At 44.4% G+C, this 21,021-nt stretch overlaps 1 protein-coding gene across 1 annotated transcript in view; it reads right to left on the bottom strand.

Annotated features, from left to right (window-relative positions):
- LEPR (leptin receptor) overlaps positions 1 to 12,229 on the bottom strand; it is a 30,571-nt gene extending 18,342 nt beyond the window's left edge. The window contains 5 exon segments of the mRNA XM_036388340.1: positions 719 to 924; positions 5,241 to 5,358; positions 6,341 to 6,634; positions 8,681 to 8,739; positions 12,138 to 12,229. Coding sequence (XP_036244233.1) covers positions 719 to 924; positions 5,241 to 5,358; positions 6,341 to 6,634; positions 8,681 to 8,720 — 658 coding nt within the window. The 5' untranslated portion in view covers positions 8,721 to 8,739; positions 12,138 to 12,229.
- Between the last annotated feature and the right edge of the window lie 8,792 nt (positions 12,230 to 21,021).

Genomic DNA, 21,021 nt, shown 5'->3' with positions numbered 1-21,021 from the left:
ACTGGACACCTGGGGAGTAACCTCCCAAAGACATGTGTAAAAAGCCCCAAACTCCTACTCTCTATTTATCCAAAAAGGTTTTCCATATTCAGATGGTTTCCAGCATGGTTTCCAGGACGCCTGTTACATAAGCATTAACCTGCTCACTTTGTATTTTAATTAGCTGGATGTCCATTAGGGCTGTGCAATTGTCCTCCTTAATTGGCTTGGTGGGCTCTGAGATGGGTCAGAAGGGCCCACCATGGGTGGTGGGCTCTGAAATGGGTCAGAACCCAAAGAAATGGGTTCTGACCCAAAGAAATGGGTTCTGACCCATTTCAGAACAGTAAGTTCTGACTTACTTCCTTTGAAGAGGAAGTAAGGCCTCTTCCTCATGGCAAACTCTTCACCCATGTCAAGCTGGCAGGGCTCCTTGTCCTGCTGGTCCCAGTCCAAGCCTCCTCTCATTCTTAGTTGGATTTATGGCTCCTGCACTCTTTCAATACCTCATACATCACCTGTCATTCCCAAGCTTGTTTCAGTTATCCCACCCGGTATCAATTCATTTCCTTGTTAAGCTCCAATCCCAATGTATGCCCTTGGCTAACTACACTTGTAACCTGACCCTTGATTCATTTAAGCTCTCAGTTACAATCCATCATTGTCCCTCTCCCAGCCGCATTCCCAGCTTGACCCCTTGGCTCAGTGTTCCATGGCCAGGGGTTTCAGCCACGCTCACCGATGTCCATGGGCTGCAGGGCCATCAGGGGTGACCCCAGGGCGGTGCCACCTGCCACCATCTCCAGCCACAGCAGGTAGGTGTGGTTGAGGCTCGGGGTGGCCACCAGGCACTGGCAGCTGGCCTGGTCCCTGCAGTCACACGGAGCCACCCTCACTGTGCCCTGCAGAGAGCTCGTGGATGCAGCCCCCAGAGACAGCTCTGACCTGCAGGGGGAGAAAACAAACCAGGAAACAAAACCATTTTCTGTATCTCAATAAGTGTGGCCATCTGGATATAGTTTATTGATCAAAAAATTAAATTAATTAATGAAAAAAACTAACTTTGCTGCTTCTCCCTTTTTAAATGGTTTTCAAGTAATGAACACAGTTCCATTCAAGAATTCCTACATTTTCTTTAGGCACACCTGTTGTTTTACCTTGCCATGGCAGCTCCTTCCCATCCCAAAAGAGATGAATTTCTAATTCCCATTCACAGGGCACTGAAATAATGTCAAAACAATTTCATGTTCCCTCCAGCTCCTGCTACAATTGAGCATTACAGGGAATATTATACTCATGGAATGGTTTGGGTTGGGAGGGACCTTAAATCCCATCCCAGCCCCTGCCATGGACAGGGACCTTTTCCACAGCTGCTGCAAGCCCCATCCTTGGACATTTCCAGGGATCCAGGGGCAGCCACAGCTCCTCTGGGCAATCCATTCCAGGGCCTTCCCACCCTCCCAGGGAACAATTCCTTCCCAATATCCCATCTGAATCTTCAGAACCAGCAGTTCCCAAAGCATTCTTCATTCTCATCTTTACTCTTCATTCTCTTCCAGAAACCCACATTTATGGAATTCTGCAGGTATCCAGTGACTAAAGCCTCCCCAAGGTTGGGAATTCAATAGTGCAAATCATTTGTGGCCAAATTTCTCCCAGCAGCAAAGCCAAGACAAACCCTGACAGCTCAATCACCTTGGATTCTTTCCTGCTTTTCACGTTTCATCCTTACCCAAAAAAAAAAATAAAAAGCTCCTGTTTGGAGTTGTTCTGAAGTGATTTTGGAATTATTTCTGTCCAGTAAGGGTTTTGTTTTACTAATTCAGAGAAAGAAATGGAAATTCATGGAATAAGAGCCTTTCAGTACATTTTTCCAATGGTTTTATAGCTGGCATGAGTCACTGGAACACTTGGATTCAGGCAGGGCAGAGATCTCTGCATTGGAGGACAGGGAAGGACGAGATCTGCTGCTTTATTTTTTGGGTTTAGTCCATTTGTTATCTGCTCCATTTATCTGAGAACAGAGCACAGGGAACTGGCCATGATTCACCAATTCCATTTCCATATCCTGCCCTGCTTAGAGAGGAAAAGATCAAAAAACTGAGAAGAATTATGGAGGATGGGAAGAGCTCAGGCTGGGACTGCAGGGAGCCACTCCTGGATCACCCTGGCCCCACTCCCCCCATCCCTCACTGATCTTTCTGCATCTTGGGATCCTCTGAGGCTGGAAAACCATGGAATTTGGGCAGCCCTGCCCTCCCAGCTCCTGTGCTCTGCAGGAACAGCCCCAAGCAGGTCCATGTCAGGGTATGCTTTACATTTATTAATGCTCCAGACAGTCCATCCTGACATTCCTGCAAGAATTCTCACCAGGACCCTGCAGACTTCAGGACACAGGAATTATGCTGATGGTATCTGGCAGACATGGAGCTCTGAAATTACTTGGAATAATTCGGTTTTTCTAGATGTGGCTCCACTGTTTTCTCCTGAATTTCCTTTCAAAAACTTTGCAGAATTTGCTTTGAAGCTTCCCTGCCTTCTCCTGTAGCTCACAGATTTTATTGATCTCCAAAAGCCACAATCAATCCATGAAAACATTTTTTTTTTCCTTCAAACCACGTCTTTGATCTGATCTATCTGGAAAGTGGTTACCACCACACCAGCCCTTCATCATTCCTAATAATTATTTCAATTTTTAACCTTCCAAATGGACTTGTTTGCACCCCAAAAAAGCAGTTTAAAGGGAGAAAAATGCCAAAGACCTCCTCTCCTGACTTATTAACCCTCACAAGCTGAGGAGATTTGGGCTCCTCCACCTAAATCCTGTCACAGAGAGTTCTTTCAGCCAACACCTTGGAAAAGAAACATGCAGGAAGGTCTAAATGTTTTATATTTATATTCAACCCCCTTCAGAAGGTGATGCTTCTCCTGCTAAATTCACCTGTGGCCTCGTGGGGAACTTGGAGACTTTCAATGAGATGCTGCAAAATGTCCTGGCTGAATTTCAATCCTGTTCTTGCAATTGCAAAGAAAAAGTAAAACTCCTTCTAGGGCAAATTACCTGAATTTTCAGGAAAGGTCCATCCCAACCAGGTGGTTGTGAAATAGGGTCACCATTGTAACTCTGCTGTCACAATATTCCCATATCCTTTCCAAGCACTGCCTTGGCTGGGAAAGGATGGAGCAAAGCTGTCTGGGGCTTCCAGGATTTTCTCCATAAATTTTTCCCAATGTTTTTGAACAATGGTAGCTCTAGAAAAATCCTTATTTGAAGAAGCTGCCCCATTAAACTGCAGCAGATCTGAGGGCTGCTGAGCTCATCAGTCTCTAATGAGAGGTTGATTTTCTCTGGCTGGAGAGGCTCAATGCACAACTGATTGAATGATTTATCCTTAAAAAACATGGGGATTTAGGCCCAGAGCTGGAGGAGAGCCTCCCAGGTACTTCAAATAAGTCCAAATATGAATGCAGCCTCATGAGCTCAAAGGGCAAATGATAATCAGTGCTCAAAATTAAACCAAGGGGATCCCTGAGGCTGAAGATTCCAGCTCATGGAATTAACCCTGGGCTTTACAGCATTCCTGGCATCAGACAGCTGGAAAGATGTTTGGTAGACAATTAACCCATTAGTCTAATGAAGCTTTGGAATAACTTTTTCTCTTCTTTTCTGTTCTTTTGGAATAACCTTTTCAATGCCCCATCCTCTCCCTCACTTGAGCCTCTCACAGGGCACTGCCATGGGCACAACAGAACATTCCCATTCCTGCTATTTCCAAGCAGGAAAACTGTGGATGTGGTAAATAAGAGGAGACTTCTCTAATGCTGGGAAAAAAATAAAAAAAAAGAAGAAAAAAAAGAGAAAAAGCTGTGAGAGACCAAAGCTTTTCTGTTGTAGATTCTCCTGTATCATTATTTTTGTGCATTGCCCTGCGTGTGAGAATCCTGGCTGGATCTCCAGACTCCCAGGGAGAAACACATGCCAGGAATGCATATTTTTAAAACTGGGAATGTTTTCAAGGTATTTTGGCTCAGGAATAAAATGCTAAGGTATCAGAGAGCCAACAGGGAAAGCTGTCACCTTCCCAAAGGTTGAAATGCTTGTGCTTGCTGCTCCCCCAGAACACAGGGACCCTAAAAGGAAAATATTAATACGGAATGTGGGGAGGGAAATGAGTTCTCCAAGGCTTTGCTTTGCTTCTCATCTTTGCAGCAAAGAGGAATCAAACAGAGATCCTGCTGAGTCCACAGGGCCTGCTCTCCTAAATTGCATGGAGCTCACTGAATTCCCTTCCTAACACAAGGAACCTCTTCAGCCCAGCTGGGGCTCCAGGCTGGTGGCATCCCAAAACAATTCAATGTAGAGATTTCTGCACTGGGATCATTGCAAAGCTTCTCCTGTGCAGCTGAGCCTGGATGGAGCAGAGCAAAGGCAGAGCTGCTTCCCCCACAAACACCCATGGAATGGTATTTCAGGAGTCACAGTCATGAGGAGCACTGGAAATGGGAACCCACTTCAGCAAAAGGGGATTAAAATATTGTGTCAGCTGAACAACCATATTTATTCCTAAATAATACATTTGGGTTCTGCTCTGACTACAGTGATGATTTGTGCCAAATGAGATCTGGCTCTTCAGGAAGTCCTCCTCAATAAATTCAGCTAATTCAACTATTTCAGTTTATCCCATTTCATCAGGAAATGAAGTCGCTGTGTGTCTCTTCAAAGCTATCAATAATCCAGAAAAAAACAGGGTGGTTTCATGGTATCAAACAGATCTTTTTGCAACCAATGTGTACCAGACCTGCCCATCCTACAGGCAGGAGGATTCCATCTCTCAGCATTCCAGGGAATATTCACCACAGTGCCAATGAGATGACAGCAGCATTTGCCATTGGATCACATGTAAAGTACCACAGTTACCTCAAGAGAGATAATGTTATGGTTAAAAAAAACAACAAATAAATGCAGAACCAAGACATTGAAATTAAGAAATTCTAACAACAAAGATACTTTAAGAAGTCAATGCTGATTTCATTAACAGATTTTAAGAAACATGGGAAGGACAGGGAGAGGGGATTCTCCATCCCAACCGTTTTTCATTCAAATAATCACAAACTTTCCATCTTATCCAGGATTACTTTTAGACAGGACAAAGTAAAATCTGCAGAGCTAAAGCTCCCACCATGCTGGAAGCTGGAATGTTGATGTTTTAGGAGATGCTTTCAGTTTTCCAGAGGGATTTAACAGTAAATCCTGTACTTACCCAGAGTATAAAAGATTCACCTTCAGGTCAGCTCTCAGGTCCAGCTTCAAAAGCTGCAGGTTACAAACCAACAGGTCCAGCCTGCCTCTAATCCAACACTCCATGTTCCAGCTCCAGTCTGGACAAAAGAAAGGGACCACACATTTCTGAACTGCATTAAAACAAAATAAAAGACTTGGATGGAAGTCACTCACAAAGATATTCCTGAAAGTGAGGCTGCACCACAGATGGGAAAATATTAATGAATAATCTGAGTTGGGCACCTTAAACACTTCCAAGGCCCACAGTCCACGTGGTTCTGCACTGTCATGATTAAAGAAGGAATATTTTTTACCTAGATTTAGGGACAAGGCTGCAGGGTGAAGGAAATGAAGCTGATGGTGGTTGCTGTGTCCTGGGAAGTGGCACAGCCCCAGCTGGGGATCTGTGGAATGAAATTCTACCCAGTGAGGTCAAGGAGATTCCTGGCAGCAGGATGCCAGCTCCGTGTTCCTCAGAGACAGGAGGAGAAAAAATTCCTTGGGAAAAAAAATCCTAATCCATGTACAGACATTTACTGCACATTTATTATTTAAAGCCTCATAATTCATGTAGAAATGATGCCATTTGCTCTCCATCTCCCCTGCCTGCTGATGGAGTTTAAAGCCCACATCCACCAAAAATATTTAAAATATTCCTCACAGTGACTAAACTCCTTTGAAGATCTGGGTTTATGTCCTCTTATGCAGTGCTCCATATTTTATTCACAATTCCCCTGGAAAGACAGCCAACTTTTTTCTTCCCTTTTGAAACTGTGCTGTACAATTCCTCCATCTTCCACTACATTCTGAGGAAGGATTTTAGCCCCCTGAGAAAGAGTTTTATCCCCCTGAGGGAGGATTTCACCTCTCTGAGGAAGGATTTTACCACAGTGAGAAGGATTTTACCACCCTGAGTAAGGATTTTGCCACCCTCAGTAAGGATTTTATCACACTGTGTTGCCTGGCAAGGATAAAAGTGAATCCCCATTAATCCAACCCACCCCTCTCCTCCCAAATAACAAAAAACCCTAAATATTTTTAGAATAATTAACTCCTTATGCCCTTGAGTGCTAAACCCACCTATTTTCTGAGGAGCAGAGAGATTTAATTCTGAAGGAATAAACTTCCTTGCCTGCATGCTTGCTCTGTACAAAGAACAATCAATGCTGCTGGCACTCCAAAGGCAACACAGAAAATTTTCTTCGTTCATTAAATGCTTGATTTTGGGTGCTCCAAGCTCTCTCCTCAAACCAGACCAGGTCCCAGCTGAGAAAGGGCTCAAAAAGGTCTCGTTCAGCAGCACACAGGGCAGGGTGAAATTCCTGGCAGGAACTGGATGGACCATGCAATGGGCAGCTGCCATCTGAAGGAAGTCTGCAAATATAAAGGGGAAAGCATTGGAAATAAAAGGAAAAGTTCATATTTTTGAACAAGTAAAAGGGAGTGGTGGATGTGAAACAGAAATAGGTAAAAATCAGGTTGTTTCTGGGGGTTGTTCCCTGAGGTAAAGACAAAATGAATAAAAATATCCCTTCTAGGTAAAGACAAAACCACTAAAAACATCCTCTCTGAATGGTGTCACAGGTGACAGATTCCAGATTTTACCCTACCCTCACTGCACCTAAACTTCTGTTTTCTCAATCTCTTGAAAAAAGGCAAGGGCAAGATTGCAGGCAAAGCATCTCTTTGGGATAAATTGGCTTTTATTAACCAAAACTGCAGTGAATCCTGAACTGGGTGTGAGTCTCATCTCCCCATGCAGGGCTGGAACAGATCCCCTCCAGCTCTTTTACAACAGCTCCATTTCAATACAAATATAATCCTGTTGTAAATATGAAACATAGTCCCACTGTAACTGTGAAATAAAAAAGGACAATATTACTGTGGGTGCAACTGCACAACCCCAGGGCATTATCTGGGAAGTGAGAGGCAGGAAAATGATAATTTTTTTTCCCATAAGACTTAAAAAAAACCCACTCAGAGCACATTTGTTGATGTCATAGCTTGAATTGTGCTCACAATGGCTGAGAGAAGGATGGGCAGGGAAAACACTGTAAAACACTCTGAATTTAAAGATTAAAGCTCTGCTTGCAGCAGGGCATGGGTGCACTTTGCATTCTGGTCAGGAAGGGCAGAAATTTTAAGCAGTTCATTAAATAGAAATTAATTGATGCTCTATGCCTTGCCACAGCCAAAATAAGAAATGCCAGAATATCTCTGGCCCTGTTTGATTAATAGAAGTTCATAATTCTCTAGCACAGAGCACGAGTTAAATAATACCAAAATATTAAATGAGAGCTGTAAAAAAGCTGTTAAAGGCAGAAGATGCAGAGTGTTATTCTGCAGAGGGTTTTGCTTTCCCTCCATACAGATTTTGTGCTGCCAGGCTCCTGCAGGGCTCTGCTCTTCCCTGCTCCCCCACTGAACAGAGTTTGTGCCTCTGTAAACCCCAGCTTCATTAGCCTCCAGCAGGAGGAGTGGAGCAAACAAACTCTCAGGCCATAATCCATGATTCAAAAAGGACAAAAAAGTGACACGGAGCAGGACAGAGAAGCAGCACTGTCCCCAGCTCATCTCTTTTTCTGAGGAACTTCCCCCTCGTGTATCACAGATTGTCTCCAGGGATTAATTAAATCTTATAAAGTCAAAAATGCGCTCAGCCCCTTTCTCCAGAACCAGAAAAAATGAGGTTAAAATGACCCAGAGGAAGGCCTGACTTGCAGTGCTGTCCCCAGAGCAGCAGGGCCATCAGATGGTGACAAACTGCCCTGAAATTGCCAGGAAATCTCCCTGGAGCATCCAAGTTTTCCAGTTAAAGCTCCTCAATATGTTCAGATCACAAAAGGTGCTTAAAAGAATTTCAGCAATGCAATATTTGATACTGAGTGGATAATAGTACATAGAGAACAAGATAAAAAGGTGTTTATGTATATAAAAGGTACCTAAATCTAATGATTTTATTCATCTTTTTGATTCATATTTTGTAAAGATGACACAAATTTTCCAAGTAACTCCACTGGATTACAGGGTCTGCTTTCTCCAGCAGAAACCCTTTAAATAGTCCTTATTTTAATAAAAAAAATTAAAAAGGAAGGCAAATACCAGCTGTCCTTGCAGAGCAGATGCCAATATTGTCAGAGGCATTTCCCAGTTTATTAGTGCAGCATTTGGAGTGAGCTGAGCACCCTTTGGCAGCCCTGGGGTGCCCCTGGGAGCAGGGATGGCAGCATCCCCCAGGGGCAGAGGAGCTCTCCTTGCACTTCTGGGCAACAAAACAAACTCCCCACAAGCTGTTATCTCATCAACTCTGTCCAGGGCATTTATTTGGATGTGTCCTGACTCAACATGTATTTTTTAACAATGTTCCCTGATCTGAAAAGTTGTCCTCATCAGGGTTTTGGGATATTTTTAGTGACTCACCCATCAGCACAAACATGGTTGGGATGATTTGCCAACACATCTTGTTTTGTAGAGCTGACCTGAAAAACACACAGAAAATTAATGAAGGACTTATAATTATCAGTCTATTATTTAACTTCAGTGCATTTCAGTTCATTTGGTGCTCACACCTTTGTAAGCAGAATCATGGAAAACCACAATGGTTTGGAAAGGAACTTAAAAATCATCTCATTCCAACACTCTGGGATGGGGAGAGACACTTCTGTCTACACCAGGAAAGGAAGAACAGGCCAGAAAGGGAGAAAAAAATCAGAATTTTTCAAGTGCAGCAGACACCGAAGCACTCACTCATTCCAACAGTGAAGACTTCACTAAACCTCACAGCAACATTTCGTTATTGTTCCTTCACTTCAGATACTTTGTTCTTTTGTATTTTCATCCAACAGTTACATAAATTCTGCTAAAATCGAAATTTATTTTTATAGTTAAAGCTCCACAGAGGAGAGTTTGGCTGCTCTTGTAGTCAGGAGCTGAGTGCTGAGTAAAACCCACAGCTCAAGTCAGGCAGCAAATGGCAGGGTGAGAAATTCGAGTCAGGGAATCCCTCCAAAAGGTTCCATTCCTGGAATATTTCTCAGGACAGTTTCCTTGAGAACATCCCTGGAGCCAAAAGAGGCAGTGCCAAGGTTATGTAATGCACTTTGGGGCTGCATGTCCTGGAAAATAGATTTATTCCTACTTTCCATATCTACCTGAAGCACAGCCAGCTGCCCAGGGGTGTCACAATTCCCAGTCCCTGTCTCCTGCCTGCTCTCCCACAACTCCAGCGGAGCTGAATTTCTCCAGCACTGTGCTCTGCAGGATCAGCCACCCCCACCCACCTTCCTCCCCATCCACTGTGCTTTTTCAGCTCCATTTTCAGCTATGAAAGAGGGAATCTCAGACTTTTCCAGTTTCAGGGCACAGTTTGGCTCTCAGCACAGCTGGTAGGTGCCCACCCCACCTCTTCCTTTTCCATCAGTTTATTTCTGCTAGAGAGCCATGAGGGCCAGAGGAATTATGGAGCTATCAGGCCATTTCACAAAGATGCAGACAGGAATTATTTCCAAAGAACTGAAATTAGTTAGATTTTCCCTCATTTCAGAAGCAAAAAGTACCTTTTAAAAGAGTTTATTTGACATAAATATACATTATAAAAAGTACCTTTTAAAAGAGTTTATTTGACATAAATATACATTCTTCACACTATTAAATGATTTAATAAGAAACACGTTTCTTATTAATAATGATTAATAAGCCTGTGTTCCTCTTTCACAGATGCAACAAAAAATCCCTGCCCATCCTTCAACCACTTCCCAGCAGGAAACTGGCAGAGATCACTTCCAAGAAAACTGGACATCCATTTCCAAACGTACAAAGTTATCCAGAGGCCCTGGGTGTTAAGTTTCCCCCATGAAATACCCATTTACACTGAGAAGAAAATAAACACAGAGCCCCAGAACCCCATACGGAAGGAAAATTATAATTTCTATGTAGTTTAGTGAAGATAAAGGTTTTTTAATTTCCTGATGGAAGGGGGGAAAAAAATTAAGGGATAATTTCTTCGTGGAAAGGGTGGTCAGGATTGGAAGGGGCTGCCCAGGGAGGTTTGGAGTCGCCATCCCTGGAAGTGTCCAAGGAACTCCTGGAAGTGGCACTCGGGGCTGGGGACAAGGTTGGACTTGATGGTCTTGGAGGGCTTTTCCAGCCTTAATGATTTTGGGATTCTGACATAAACATGGCCAGACAGAGCAATCAGAGATTAAAAAATCTTCTGATGTCATCACCTATAATTGAATACTTGGAGGAGAAGGCAAAAGCACTTTTCAGGCCAGCCTGGGATCTCCTGTCACATCCACCTAGGCTGGCTTTACAGAGGTGCATTTCCAACAACATTCCTGACCAAAGCCAGGGCTGAACGTGATCAAAAAGCCCTGAAAGCTTCATGGCCACAGCACCAGCCCCTTCTCTGTTCAAAGTTCAGCCTTCCTTGTGTAAACTTTGGGTAAAAAGAGATAAATCCCAGGGCAGGATAAATGCATTGCTGGAGCAGACAGGATTCCCCAAAATCGTTTCCAGTGAGAACAGTGAACTTGCCAGAATTCCTAATTCCACTGTAAGAAAGAGTACAAGTTTTACAGGAACATTTACAGGGAACAGGAAGCTAAATAAAGAGAATTATTACAACTTGTAAGCTCTGTCCTGGAGAGAATAAATGAACACAGCCAGGACAAATTGGTTTATTTGAGGCTGGGGAAGTGTCCATACAAAAGGAAGGAATTTGGGTCCTTTTGAACAAATACATCTTGAATTATTCTGGAACCACTGAGTTTGCTGCTACTGGGTACAAGAAATTTTCTGATTTCTTATGTAAATGCTATATTCCTCTCCATATCAACCACAGAACAGCTCAGCACCAGGAATTGGGATTAAAACCAAAACACAACAGATAGGACAGGCAAGGAAGAGAGCAATGAAATAAGATCATTTTTATTTACAGGACAGGAGAGAAATCCTAGAATTCCCTGGCTTATCAGCATGGGAAACAGGTTCAGCACAACCTGAAATGAGCAGGACCCACAAACACCTGCACTGGGCATGGAAAACCATAGAAAACATCCCTGATTTTTGCAAGCTGGTTTTAAATTTTAAAAATCTCCAGAAAGCATAAAAATGTTTTAGCAATAATGTCTATGCACAGCATCTTCTCACCTGTTCTTTAAGGTGCCAAGGGCTTTCCAGTCCTGTCAGTCTGAGCATGGAATTCCATTTGCCATTGAGTACATTAAAAACCATTCTTAAAAGAGTTCTGAGAAAGCAGTGCACACAAAACAGAAATGAGTAGGACCCACACTGAATAATTTTGCTAATCTTAAAGCTTTAATAAAGGCAGCCCAAGCTGGGCAGAAGCTACAAATCCAACTCTGAACCTGCTGGTGGAGCCTCTCCCCCAAGACTGGACAGCAAAACGTCCCGAACTCCTCAGAGTTCCTCCAGACCGTGGAATTTCTCTTGTTTGTAGTGAAACCGCTCCTCATTCATGCTGTGGATCTGTCCTTCCTTACGAGCAGAGCTCCTGGGATTCCTTGGCACTTAAAGGTTATATTCCCTTACAGGCATGCTTGGAAGTTAAGGGCTCTCAGTGTGTTCATTATAAAATACATTTAGAAATGCTGTACCACTCATTAACTTTCCGAAGTTCTCCTCTATCACAGCTCCCGCAGCATCGGGGACTCACAGCTCACATTCACCCGGATTTATTTTTGATTTGTTTCCGACACTGAATCTCAGGGAATAGGAGGGAAAGGGCTGAAACCGCCTGGATCTGCGAGCGGGATGTGGAACCGGCTGCGGGCTGTGTTCAGGGGGATGGCTCAGGAAATTAGAGGGGGGGGGGCAAAAGCGGATAAAGAAGAGGATAAAAAGTAAATTCACCAACCTGTTTCTCCTTGCTCTCGGGGTTCCGACTGGCGGCTGAAGCGACGCTGGCACGGCGCTGCTCCGACGGCGAGCCCCGGACGGGCGCTTCCCTCAGCCCGGCTCCCCTCAGCCCGGCTCCCCTCAGCCCGGCTCCCCTCAGCCCGGCTCCCCTCAGCCCGGCTGCCCTCAGCCTCCCTCGGCTCCCCTCAGCTCCGGCCCCTCAGCCCGCCTCCCCTCAGCCTCCCCCGGCTCCCTTCAGACCCGATCCCTCCGTCCCCAGCCCGGTTCTCCTCAGCTTCCCCAGGTTCCCCTCAGCCCCGACCCTTCCGCCGCCCCGCCCCGGCCCAGCGCCCCGCCCGCCCCGGCCCCTCACACGGGATAGCGGGGAAGGAGCTGGGGAGGGTTTGAAACACCGGGACCCTCACACGGGATAGCGGGGAAGGAGCTGGGGAGGGTTTGAAACACCGGGACCCTCACACGGGATAGCGGGGAAGGAGCTGGGGAGGGTTTGAAACACCGGGACCCTCACACGGGATAACCGGGAAGGGTTTGGAGCACCGGCACCCTCACACGGGATAGCGGGGAAGGAGCTGGGAAGGGTTTGAAACACCGGGGCCCTCACACGGGATAGCGGGGAAGGAGCAGGGAAGGGTTGGAAACACCGGGACCCTCACACGGGATAACCGGGAAGGCGCAGGGAAGGGTCTGGATCCCCAGAAGATGCTGAGGGAGCTGGGCAGGGGCTGCAGAATCCCTGAGGGAGCTGGGCAGGGGCTGCAGAATCCCTGAGGAGCTGGGCAGGGGCTGCAGAATCCCTGAGGGAGCTGGGCAGGGGCTGCAGAATCCCTGAGGGAGCCGGGCAGGGGCTGCAGAATCCCTGAGGGAGCTGGGCAGGGGCTGCAGAATCCCTGAGGGAGCCGGGCAGGGGCTGCAGAATCCCTGAGGGAGCTGGGCAGGGGCTGCAGAATCCCTGAGGGAGCCGGGCAGGGGCTGCAGAATCCCTGAGGGAGCCGGGCAGGGGCTGCAGAATCCCTGAGGGAGCTGGGCAGGGGCTGCAGAATCCCTGAGGAGCCGGGCAGGGGCTCAGCCTGGAGCAAAGGAGGCTCAGGGGCCCTTGTGGCTCTGCACAGCCCCTGCCAGGAGGGCACAGCCGGGGGCGGTCGGGCTCTGCTCCCAGGTCGGATCAGAATCTCCTCTTTGGTGTAAAACCACCGATGCTGAGGAGGAGCAGGAAGGATAACAAGGCAGCAGGAAATAAAATTCCTACAGACACAGCAGGAGGGAGAACCTTGGAAGAGTTAAAGCCCATCTCGTTCCACCCTTGCCACTTTCCACTAGACCGGGTTGCCCCAGGCTCATCCAACCTGGTCTGGCACCTCTTAATGATGTTAATTAATTCAAATATCTCAAGACCTGGTTGTGCTATAATGCACATATCCATTATCTGCTGGCTCTAATTGGAGAGCAGTTGATATAAATTACCGTTAACTCCACAAGTAATGGACTAAATCACATTTTTGACCCTTTCACACTTCAGCGTTGGAGGAGTTGACAGATGTAAAGCAATACCACGTATTCAACAGGAGCTTGCAATTAAAAAAACAACACCCAAAAATTATTTCAAGCAAGGACTGAGCCCTGCTAGGAAAGATGGACCTTTAATTTTGCTTGTGCTCATCTTTTTGTAAAAGGCAGCAATAATTTAGAACCAGTGAACTAGAGACTGAAAACTCCCAGCCAGGCCCAGCTGAGGGTTTTACACAATGGTTTTTCTTCTCAGCAATATTATTTTAAAAGAAATGCAAACCCACTATCTCCGCTTCATGAGGTATAAAGAAAAATATTTTTGTTTCCCTTTTGCAAGCTCTTCTCAAGTAACCAGACTCAACTATCTTTTGGGTGGTGTAAACACTTCTCCCATGAGCAAACCCACTGATTGGCTTTAATTTATTTATTGACTTTCTGTAATTCACAACCCATTTCCTCAAAGCAGCATCAGCCAATTTCGCTCCTTATTAAAAGAAGCATCTCTAAATTGATAAATTCTATTTTTAAAATATTTCCTGATTCTAGTATGGCAGTTTGGGAAATCTGACTCAATACAACTCATGTCTGAGGTTAGGAAGCCACTGAAGCTTTCATATCCCAGACTTTCACAGCATAAGCAAAAGCTGTCAAAAGCTGCCACTAGAAAATCCTTTTATTTAGAATATCTTGAGACAAACATTTGACAGAGTTTTCTTTCACTTCCCCATGTGCCACTGCTGTTCAGCCAGCCAGGAAAAAAAAAAATCCCCTACAAAGCCTCCACTAGTGCAAATTTATGTATTTTTGAAGGTTTTTTCCCCCCTGTAACACCTAAACTAAAACTTGAGCTTAATCCTCTTGAGGAAGACGGAAGAGAGGTAATTCCTCCTTTCAGAGGTCTTTGACGCGTGTTCCATTGTGCTTTCACCCTGATCATCCTTTGTGTAAACTGCAATTCCAGTTTATTCTGTCTTTCTTTACAGACCAGCTTTCCTGGAGGCCCCTGAGGCTGAGCCCTGACACGAACTGGGAACCCAGTGGGATGGGGGAACAGGGACAGGACAGGAGGCTCAGGTTGGACCAGCAGGAATTTCCTCGTGGAAAGGAGATTTGTTTAGATAAATATCCATTTCAGAGGTTATGACATTTTAGAGGAGAAAGTATTTGGTTATAGTTTAAGAGTAGTTATAAGTTTTTTTGTTATAAGGTAATATATAATTTTTTAAAACTAACAGATAGTTGTTATAGAATTTCTTTTGGCTTTTTAATTCATTATTTTTATTTACTTTTATTGTATAGTGATATTTTTATTTAATAAAATATTTTAATATTATTTTAATAAATATGTTCTTTTAATATTATTTTAATAAACTAAAACTATTATTATTATTCATATATAAATATATATTATATATAATACATATATTTGTATGTTTTTATAATTTTAATGTTTAATATTAAACATTATCTTTATATAAATATACATTTTACATATAAATACATATATTTGTACATATGTTTTTACAATTCTTTATGTTTTTATAATTTAAAAATTTGTAGTTATTTTAAACAACTATATTATATTATAATTTTTATTATTTTATTTATATCGTTTTTATTTGTTTAAGGTATATTTTTATTTATAACTATAGAAATATAAGTGTATGATTTTTTTGTTGAATGTTTGTGTATTGTATTTTTAGATAAGGTCAGGCCTTGGCAGGGGCTGCCCAGGAAGGTTTGGAGTCCCCATCCCTGGGGGTGTCCCAGGAATTCCTGGGGACAAGGTGGGGATCAGGTCCTGCTGGCCTTGGAGGGCTTTTCCAACTTAAATGATTCCAGAATTCTACTACTTTATTTTATTATTATTATAAATTAATATTCTATTATTATTTGACATCTTGCTGCTCAAATGTTTTCATCCCTGTTGTTTCTCTTCATGTTTGAATTAGCTCAGCGAGTTTCCATTTTGCCAGTGCCATTTTGCCTCCAGGATTTTCAGTTTCTCTGTGCTTTATTCACCAGGATATGGAAATCCAGGATGTTCTCCAGCCTCAGCACAGCATCCCCTCTGCTCAGGGCCTCCTCTGTGGAACCAGAGCAACTTTTGGAGAGGCTTTTATTATAAATATAAACAAGGAAATGTTGGTTTTTTTCTCTCAGCCTCCACGTTTCACCTCAGATTTTCTCCCTCAAAGCATTATAAAAATACCAACGGGCCAGAAGCCTTTCAACGAGTTTCATGTTGAAAAACAACAAAACACCATAAAATACCAAGCCCCGAGTGGTTTTGCAAAGCACATGAGAAGATTTCAGTGACCTATGTGCATGTTTTGAATCTAAGTGTGAGCAAGACACACAGAACTGTTCTCCAACAGAACAAAACTTCAGCCTTGAGGGTTTATTTATTTTAAGAATGTGACATTAAAGCAATTCCTTCCACCAATTATGCTGGACACAGTCACAGAGCCTCTGTGTGGCAGATCATAATAATTCCCTGATCTCCTACAAATCAAAACCCCTAATCCCCTGCTCAGCTCTCCTGAGTCCATAACCTCCTGCCTGGTTTTCCATGCACATCGATCCTCTGAGGAGCAGCAGAGATGCCAGGCTGGGTTTGGGTTGGAAGGGACCTTAAATCCCATCCCATGGGCAGGGACACCTCCCCCTGTCCCAGGGTGTCCAGCCTGGCCTGGGACACTGCCAGGGATTGCCAACTTCTCTGGAAACTCTGTTCCAGGGCCTGCCCCCCTCACAGCCAGGAATTCCTTTGCAATATCCAATCCAAACCTACTTTCCTTTTGTGAAAAATGCGTATTTTATGATTGGCTTCTCGCAAATATTAAAATGAATGTTAAATGTGTTATGTCAGAAAGTAATGCTGTATTAATTTTTTTAAGTAGTGTGTTAAACATAGTTTTAGGTTATAACACAATGTTAAAATAGAAACTATGCTGTGTAGGATCCTTTTTTTAAAGAGAGGACTCACAGTGAGAGAGCAGCCACAGGACACCTGAATCCTTCACAGAAACAGAATTTATTGCCCCATGATCAGAAGAAATGAACTTCTTCCTGCCTCAAAGGCAATGTTAGGATTTGGAGGAAGCAGCTGACACTGCCCAGCCAGAATCCTGTGTTTGAATGGAATTTATGCATCATGGATGAGATGTATGAATATGCAACAGGCTGTTGTTTTTAAGGGTCAATCCTCTGTTAACATGGGTCCCTTTTCGGGCTTATTTTGCCCAGAAAAAGGTACCCAGACTGTCCATAACTCTTTGTTTTTATTGCCTCATATTGTCCTAATCCAAATTGTCCAAATTATTATTACTCTAATTATATTACTATCTTTTTAACCATTTTATTACTATTAAACTTTTAAAACTTTAAAAACAAGGGATTGGCGTTTTTCACACTTTCAAGGTGAAGCCATTCCCTCTTTTCCTGTCCCTCCATCCCTTGTCCAAACTTTTCATCGTTTAGGCAAAGAGCACCAGGAGTTTGCACAACAGCAAGCACAGGGAAGTTTCCAAAATGAAAAATACGAGCGCAGAACCTATATATTCACAAGACATGACTCTTCATTTATGCAAATCTGTAATTACTTTTTAATCAAAGCATGGTTTGAGAGGCAGAACTGACACTGGGCCAGGAGGGGCAGAGCCACAGCAGCTGCTCATGGAGAGGGAAGAAGGGAAAAAGGGAGGAAAACCAAGTGGCACCAAACACCCTTGGCTTCCCAAGGGAAGTTCAGCTGAACCTGTGGAACAGCTGATGAACAGATAATATTTCATAATATATTCTTTATTTTTCAATAGTTAAGCTCTGTTAGGAATAAGCTTTTGAGGGAGGCAGAAGGGAATGATCTACAAATCAAATTTCCATCCCTTTTTAAGCCTTCACATGGCTGCACAAGAGGTCCCAGGTAATTAGTGCTGTCACCATTAGTGCAGCTTATTTCCCAAGAGCCACGGTGTCATTTGGTAAAAAGAGGATCCTGAGTGCATTCAAGGGGGAAATTTGCAGCAAAATATACAAGTTTGGCCAAAAAAAGTGGTCCTTGAAGCAGCAGGCTGTGCAGTTTAACTTGCATTTTGACAGGCTGGATGTGTTTGATATGTCTATTTAATGGGCTTTTAAATAAAACCACTGTTACTATAGTAACATTTACATCAGAGGTTGTGCTCATGCTGCCTCTGAGGTACAGAAAACCAATCTGCTCTGCTCACCTTTGTGCTTCACGCCGATATTTTACATGGCAAAGCTGTTTGCTAATAAATAATTTCCTTTTTTCAGAGTATTTTCCTTCTCAGCTTGGAAATGAGGATACATTTGAGCTGGTTGGCTCTGCAGTGACTAAGCCCTGTGTGTGGGAACAGCACTGCTGGTGCCAGGGAGAACAAGGATTGCAGAAAAAGGGATCTGCAGCCTGGGGAAATCCATGCTGCATCCCTGGAAGGGTCCCAGGCCAGGCTGGACTCTTGGAACAACCTGGGGTAGTGGGAGGTGTCCCTGCCATGGGAATGAGATGGGCTTTAGGGTCCTTTCCAAGCCAAACCCTTCCAGGACTCTACAATTCCATCAAATAGGACAAATTTTGCTTTTCTTCTCCTCCTTGAGGTTTCCCTGGTCCAACTCTGCTTTCACTCAACAGCACCAGAACATTTACACAGCAAAACGTGACCCTCTTTAGGTGAGGAAATGAAAGCACCCAGGGTTCTCAATTCCCCTAAAAAGACTTTTCAGTCATGCATGTCCTTGACAGGAATTAGCAGCTGGAAAATAAAAAGGACAAGGGAAGAGTGAAGGACACCTCTCCAAGAGCTTGACTTGATTTTCCTTCTATTTTTCTTCCTGATGAGCATCATTTGCAATCAGCTTTTAGTGCAAACGTGCATGGATGGGACTGTGGAAGAACCCAAACAGTGCTGGCCATGTAAAGCCAGCTTGGCTGATGTCACAACCATGAAAAAACCAGGACTGGCTTTGACTCCAAAGCATTGTTTGGTCTGTTATCCCCAGAGCCCCTGCCAGGGTGACACACTCAGCTCCATCTCAGGCAGGAGAAAGCCAACACCACGACTTTCTCCCTCAGGGGGTGGTGCTGGGGATCTATTTCCAGCAGCACTTCAGAAAAGCTGGCACCAATCTGGGCTCTCAAGTGGGAGCTCACACAGAGACCAGGAATTCACAGCACAGAGCTGGCACAGAGAGAAATGCTGCAGAAAAGGGGAAGGTATTTTAAATAAATGCTTTCATTAAAAAAAAAATAAAATCTAGGCTTTTTATCAATTTAAGCATTTCTAAATCTGTCAAAAATTCAGTTTGTGATAGTCACAGGCTCAGAAAAAATATCAAATGGGTGGTTTAATCCAAATTGAGGCCACTTTTGTGGTTTTGGCTATGGAGAGAGGATTTTACTTAAATGTTTATATCTCAGTGATGAGTTTCATCCAACATGAAATAGAAACCCCATCTACTCATGCCCACAATATAAATGAATCATGGAAGGGTTGGAAGGGGCTATAAAGTTTTTTTTAAATGCCACTACTTTTTCATTAGAGCAGGAGAAGTTTGAAAATGGGTACAAGGATCCTCCCCCACCTTGTCCCACCATCCCAAAAGAGAAAAAAATATTCCTAAATAAGAGACAACCTCACACTTATTTCATCCCCAAAGGGAAAGAAAACATTGCTAAATAAGAGACAACCTCACACATCCTTCATCCCAAAAGGGAAAAAAACATTCCTAAATAAGAGACAACCTCACACAGCTTTCATGGCTCTTTTTTGCTGCATTATCCTCAAAAATCAGATTATTTCACCTAAACATCAAGGGAAGTGCTGGAATAGCGTCCAATTTTAGCTCCTACTAAGCACAAGTTTGGGCACTAATTTTTGGATAAATCCTTGGAAGATTTGGGTTTCAGTGTCCAAAATCTGGCAGCATTTCATCCCTGTTGAGCTGGAGTGCAGAATGGCTGGATCCATCTGCTGAGATGTTGATTTTCTGCTTATTTCTAGATAATAATAGGTGAGAAGGAATTGCATGAGGGGAAAAAAACACAGGGATATTGAGTGTGTGGTGGGAAAACAGGAAAAAACTGGGCTAGGAAGGGAAGATATGGGAAGAGGCAAGAACGAGAAGCAGATGGATCCTTCTGGGGTGGGAATGATGTCTCCAGATAGTGCTGGCACAGAGCAAGTGTGAGTGAAGGGATGATCCTAGAATTGTGACAGCAGAGAAAGGGTCAGGGACACAGAGTCCCACCAAAAAGGGGTGAAACCTCTGTGAGAGGCACTGGGAGGCTGTGCCCTCAGATTTATGGGATAGTGGGAACACTTGGATGCTGGATTCTGAGATTGTTCCCTCTTTATTTGGGAGAAAAATGGGAGCAGCACTGCCTGGGACAGCCATTGGCAGTTTTTGCTGCCTCTGGAGCAGGCTGGGAGCAGCTGGCCCAGGGAGAGGGGTGCTCTGTGTGCCTTTCCTCCCAGGAATTCCACATGGGAATGTTCCCTCAGGCAGCAGCACTGATGCCTTGTGCAGGCTGCCCTGGAGCAGAGGCTGGGCAGAGCTCCAGAGTAAAGCAGGGATTTATTCAAAGCATCTCCTCCATGGATGCACCTTGGGCAGCACCAGAGCCCAGCCAGGGCTGCACCCAAGATGAACCAAAATGGCCCCAAAATGCACGGCCGGGCACGGGCTCTGTCCCTGGGATCAGTTCTGCTCCATTTGCACCTTGCAGTTCATTGTCCCATCCCAGCTTTAGCCCCTGCAGTCCCACCCTGCTTGTTTTTCTCTCTCCAGCCCACGGGGTTTGTGCTCTGGGGCTGAGATTTGGATCATTTGTCCTTGGTGCCCAGCTGGAGCAGGAATTGTTTTGTCTCCCTGCTCTGTGCACAGAGCTCAGCATCCCCTGATGTGAAGCCCAGCCCCACACACTAAAGCAGCACAGAATGGGAAAATAGAAAAGCCAAACCTGAGGCATCAGCAGCAGCCTTTGCCAGGTGCTCCTGCAGGGGGAGGGAGAGGCCAAGGCACTGCTGGGGCTGGAGGAGTGGGGATGAGCAGGGCAGGGATCAGCTCCCCAAAAGGCAGAATTCCCAGGGAATCAGACAGGAATTCCACACCCACAGTGGTTCACACCACACCAGGCAAGAGCAGAACATTCAAATCCACAACCCACTCCAGCCTCCCCTCACACCCCAGGCCCTGTGCATTTAAAATGTCATTTTTGGACTTTGAGACACTCTACATCTCCAAACTTTCCCTTATTGATCAGGTATTTGTGGCAAAAGGCCTCCCTTGAAGGCTGCCAAACACAAATCTGATTTGATTATTCAGTGCAGACAGGTTTTCCCTTCAGAAAGGTC

The sequence above is a fragment of the Molothrus ater genome, chromosome 9 (assembly GCF_012460135.2).
Source record: "Molothrus ater isolate BHLD 08-10-18 breed brown headed cowbird chromosome 9, BPBGC_Mater_1.1, whole genome shotgun sequence".
In the NCBI taxonomy this organism is placed as follows: Eukaryota; Metazoa; Chordata; class Aves; order Passeriformes; family Icteridae; genus Molothrus; species Molothrus ater.
Note: the sequence above shows the minus strand (reverse complement) of the source record. Positions and strands in the feature narration are given on the sequence as shown.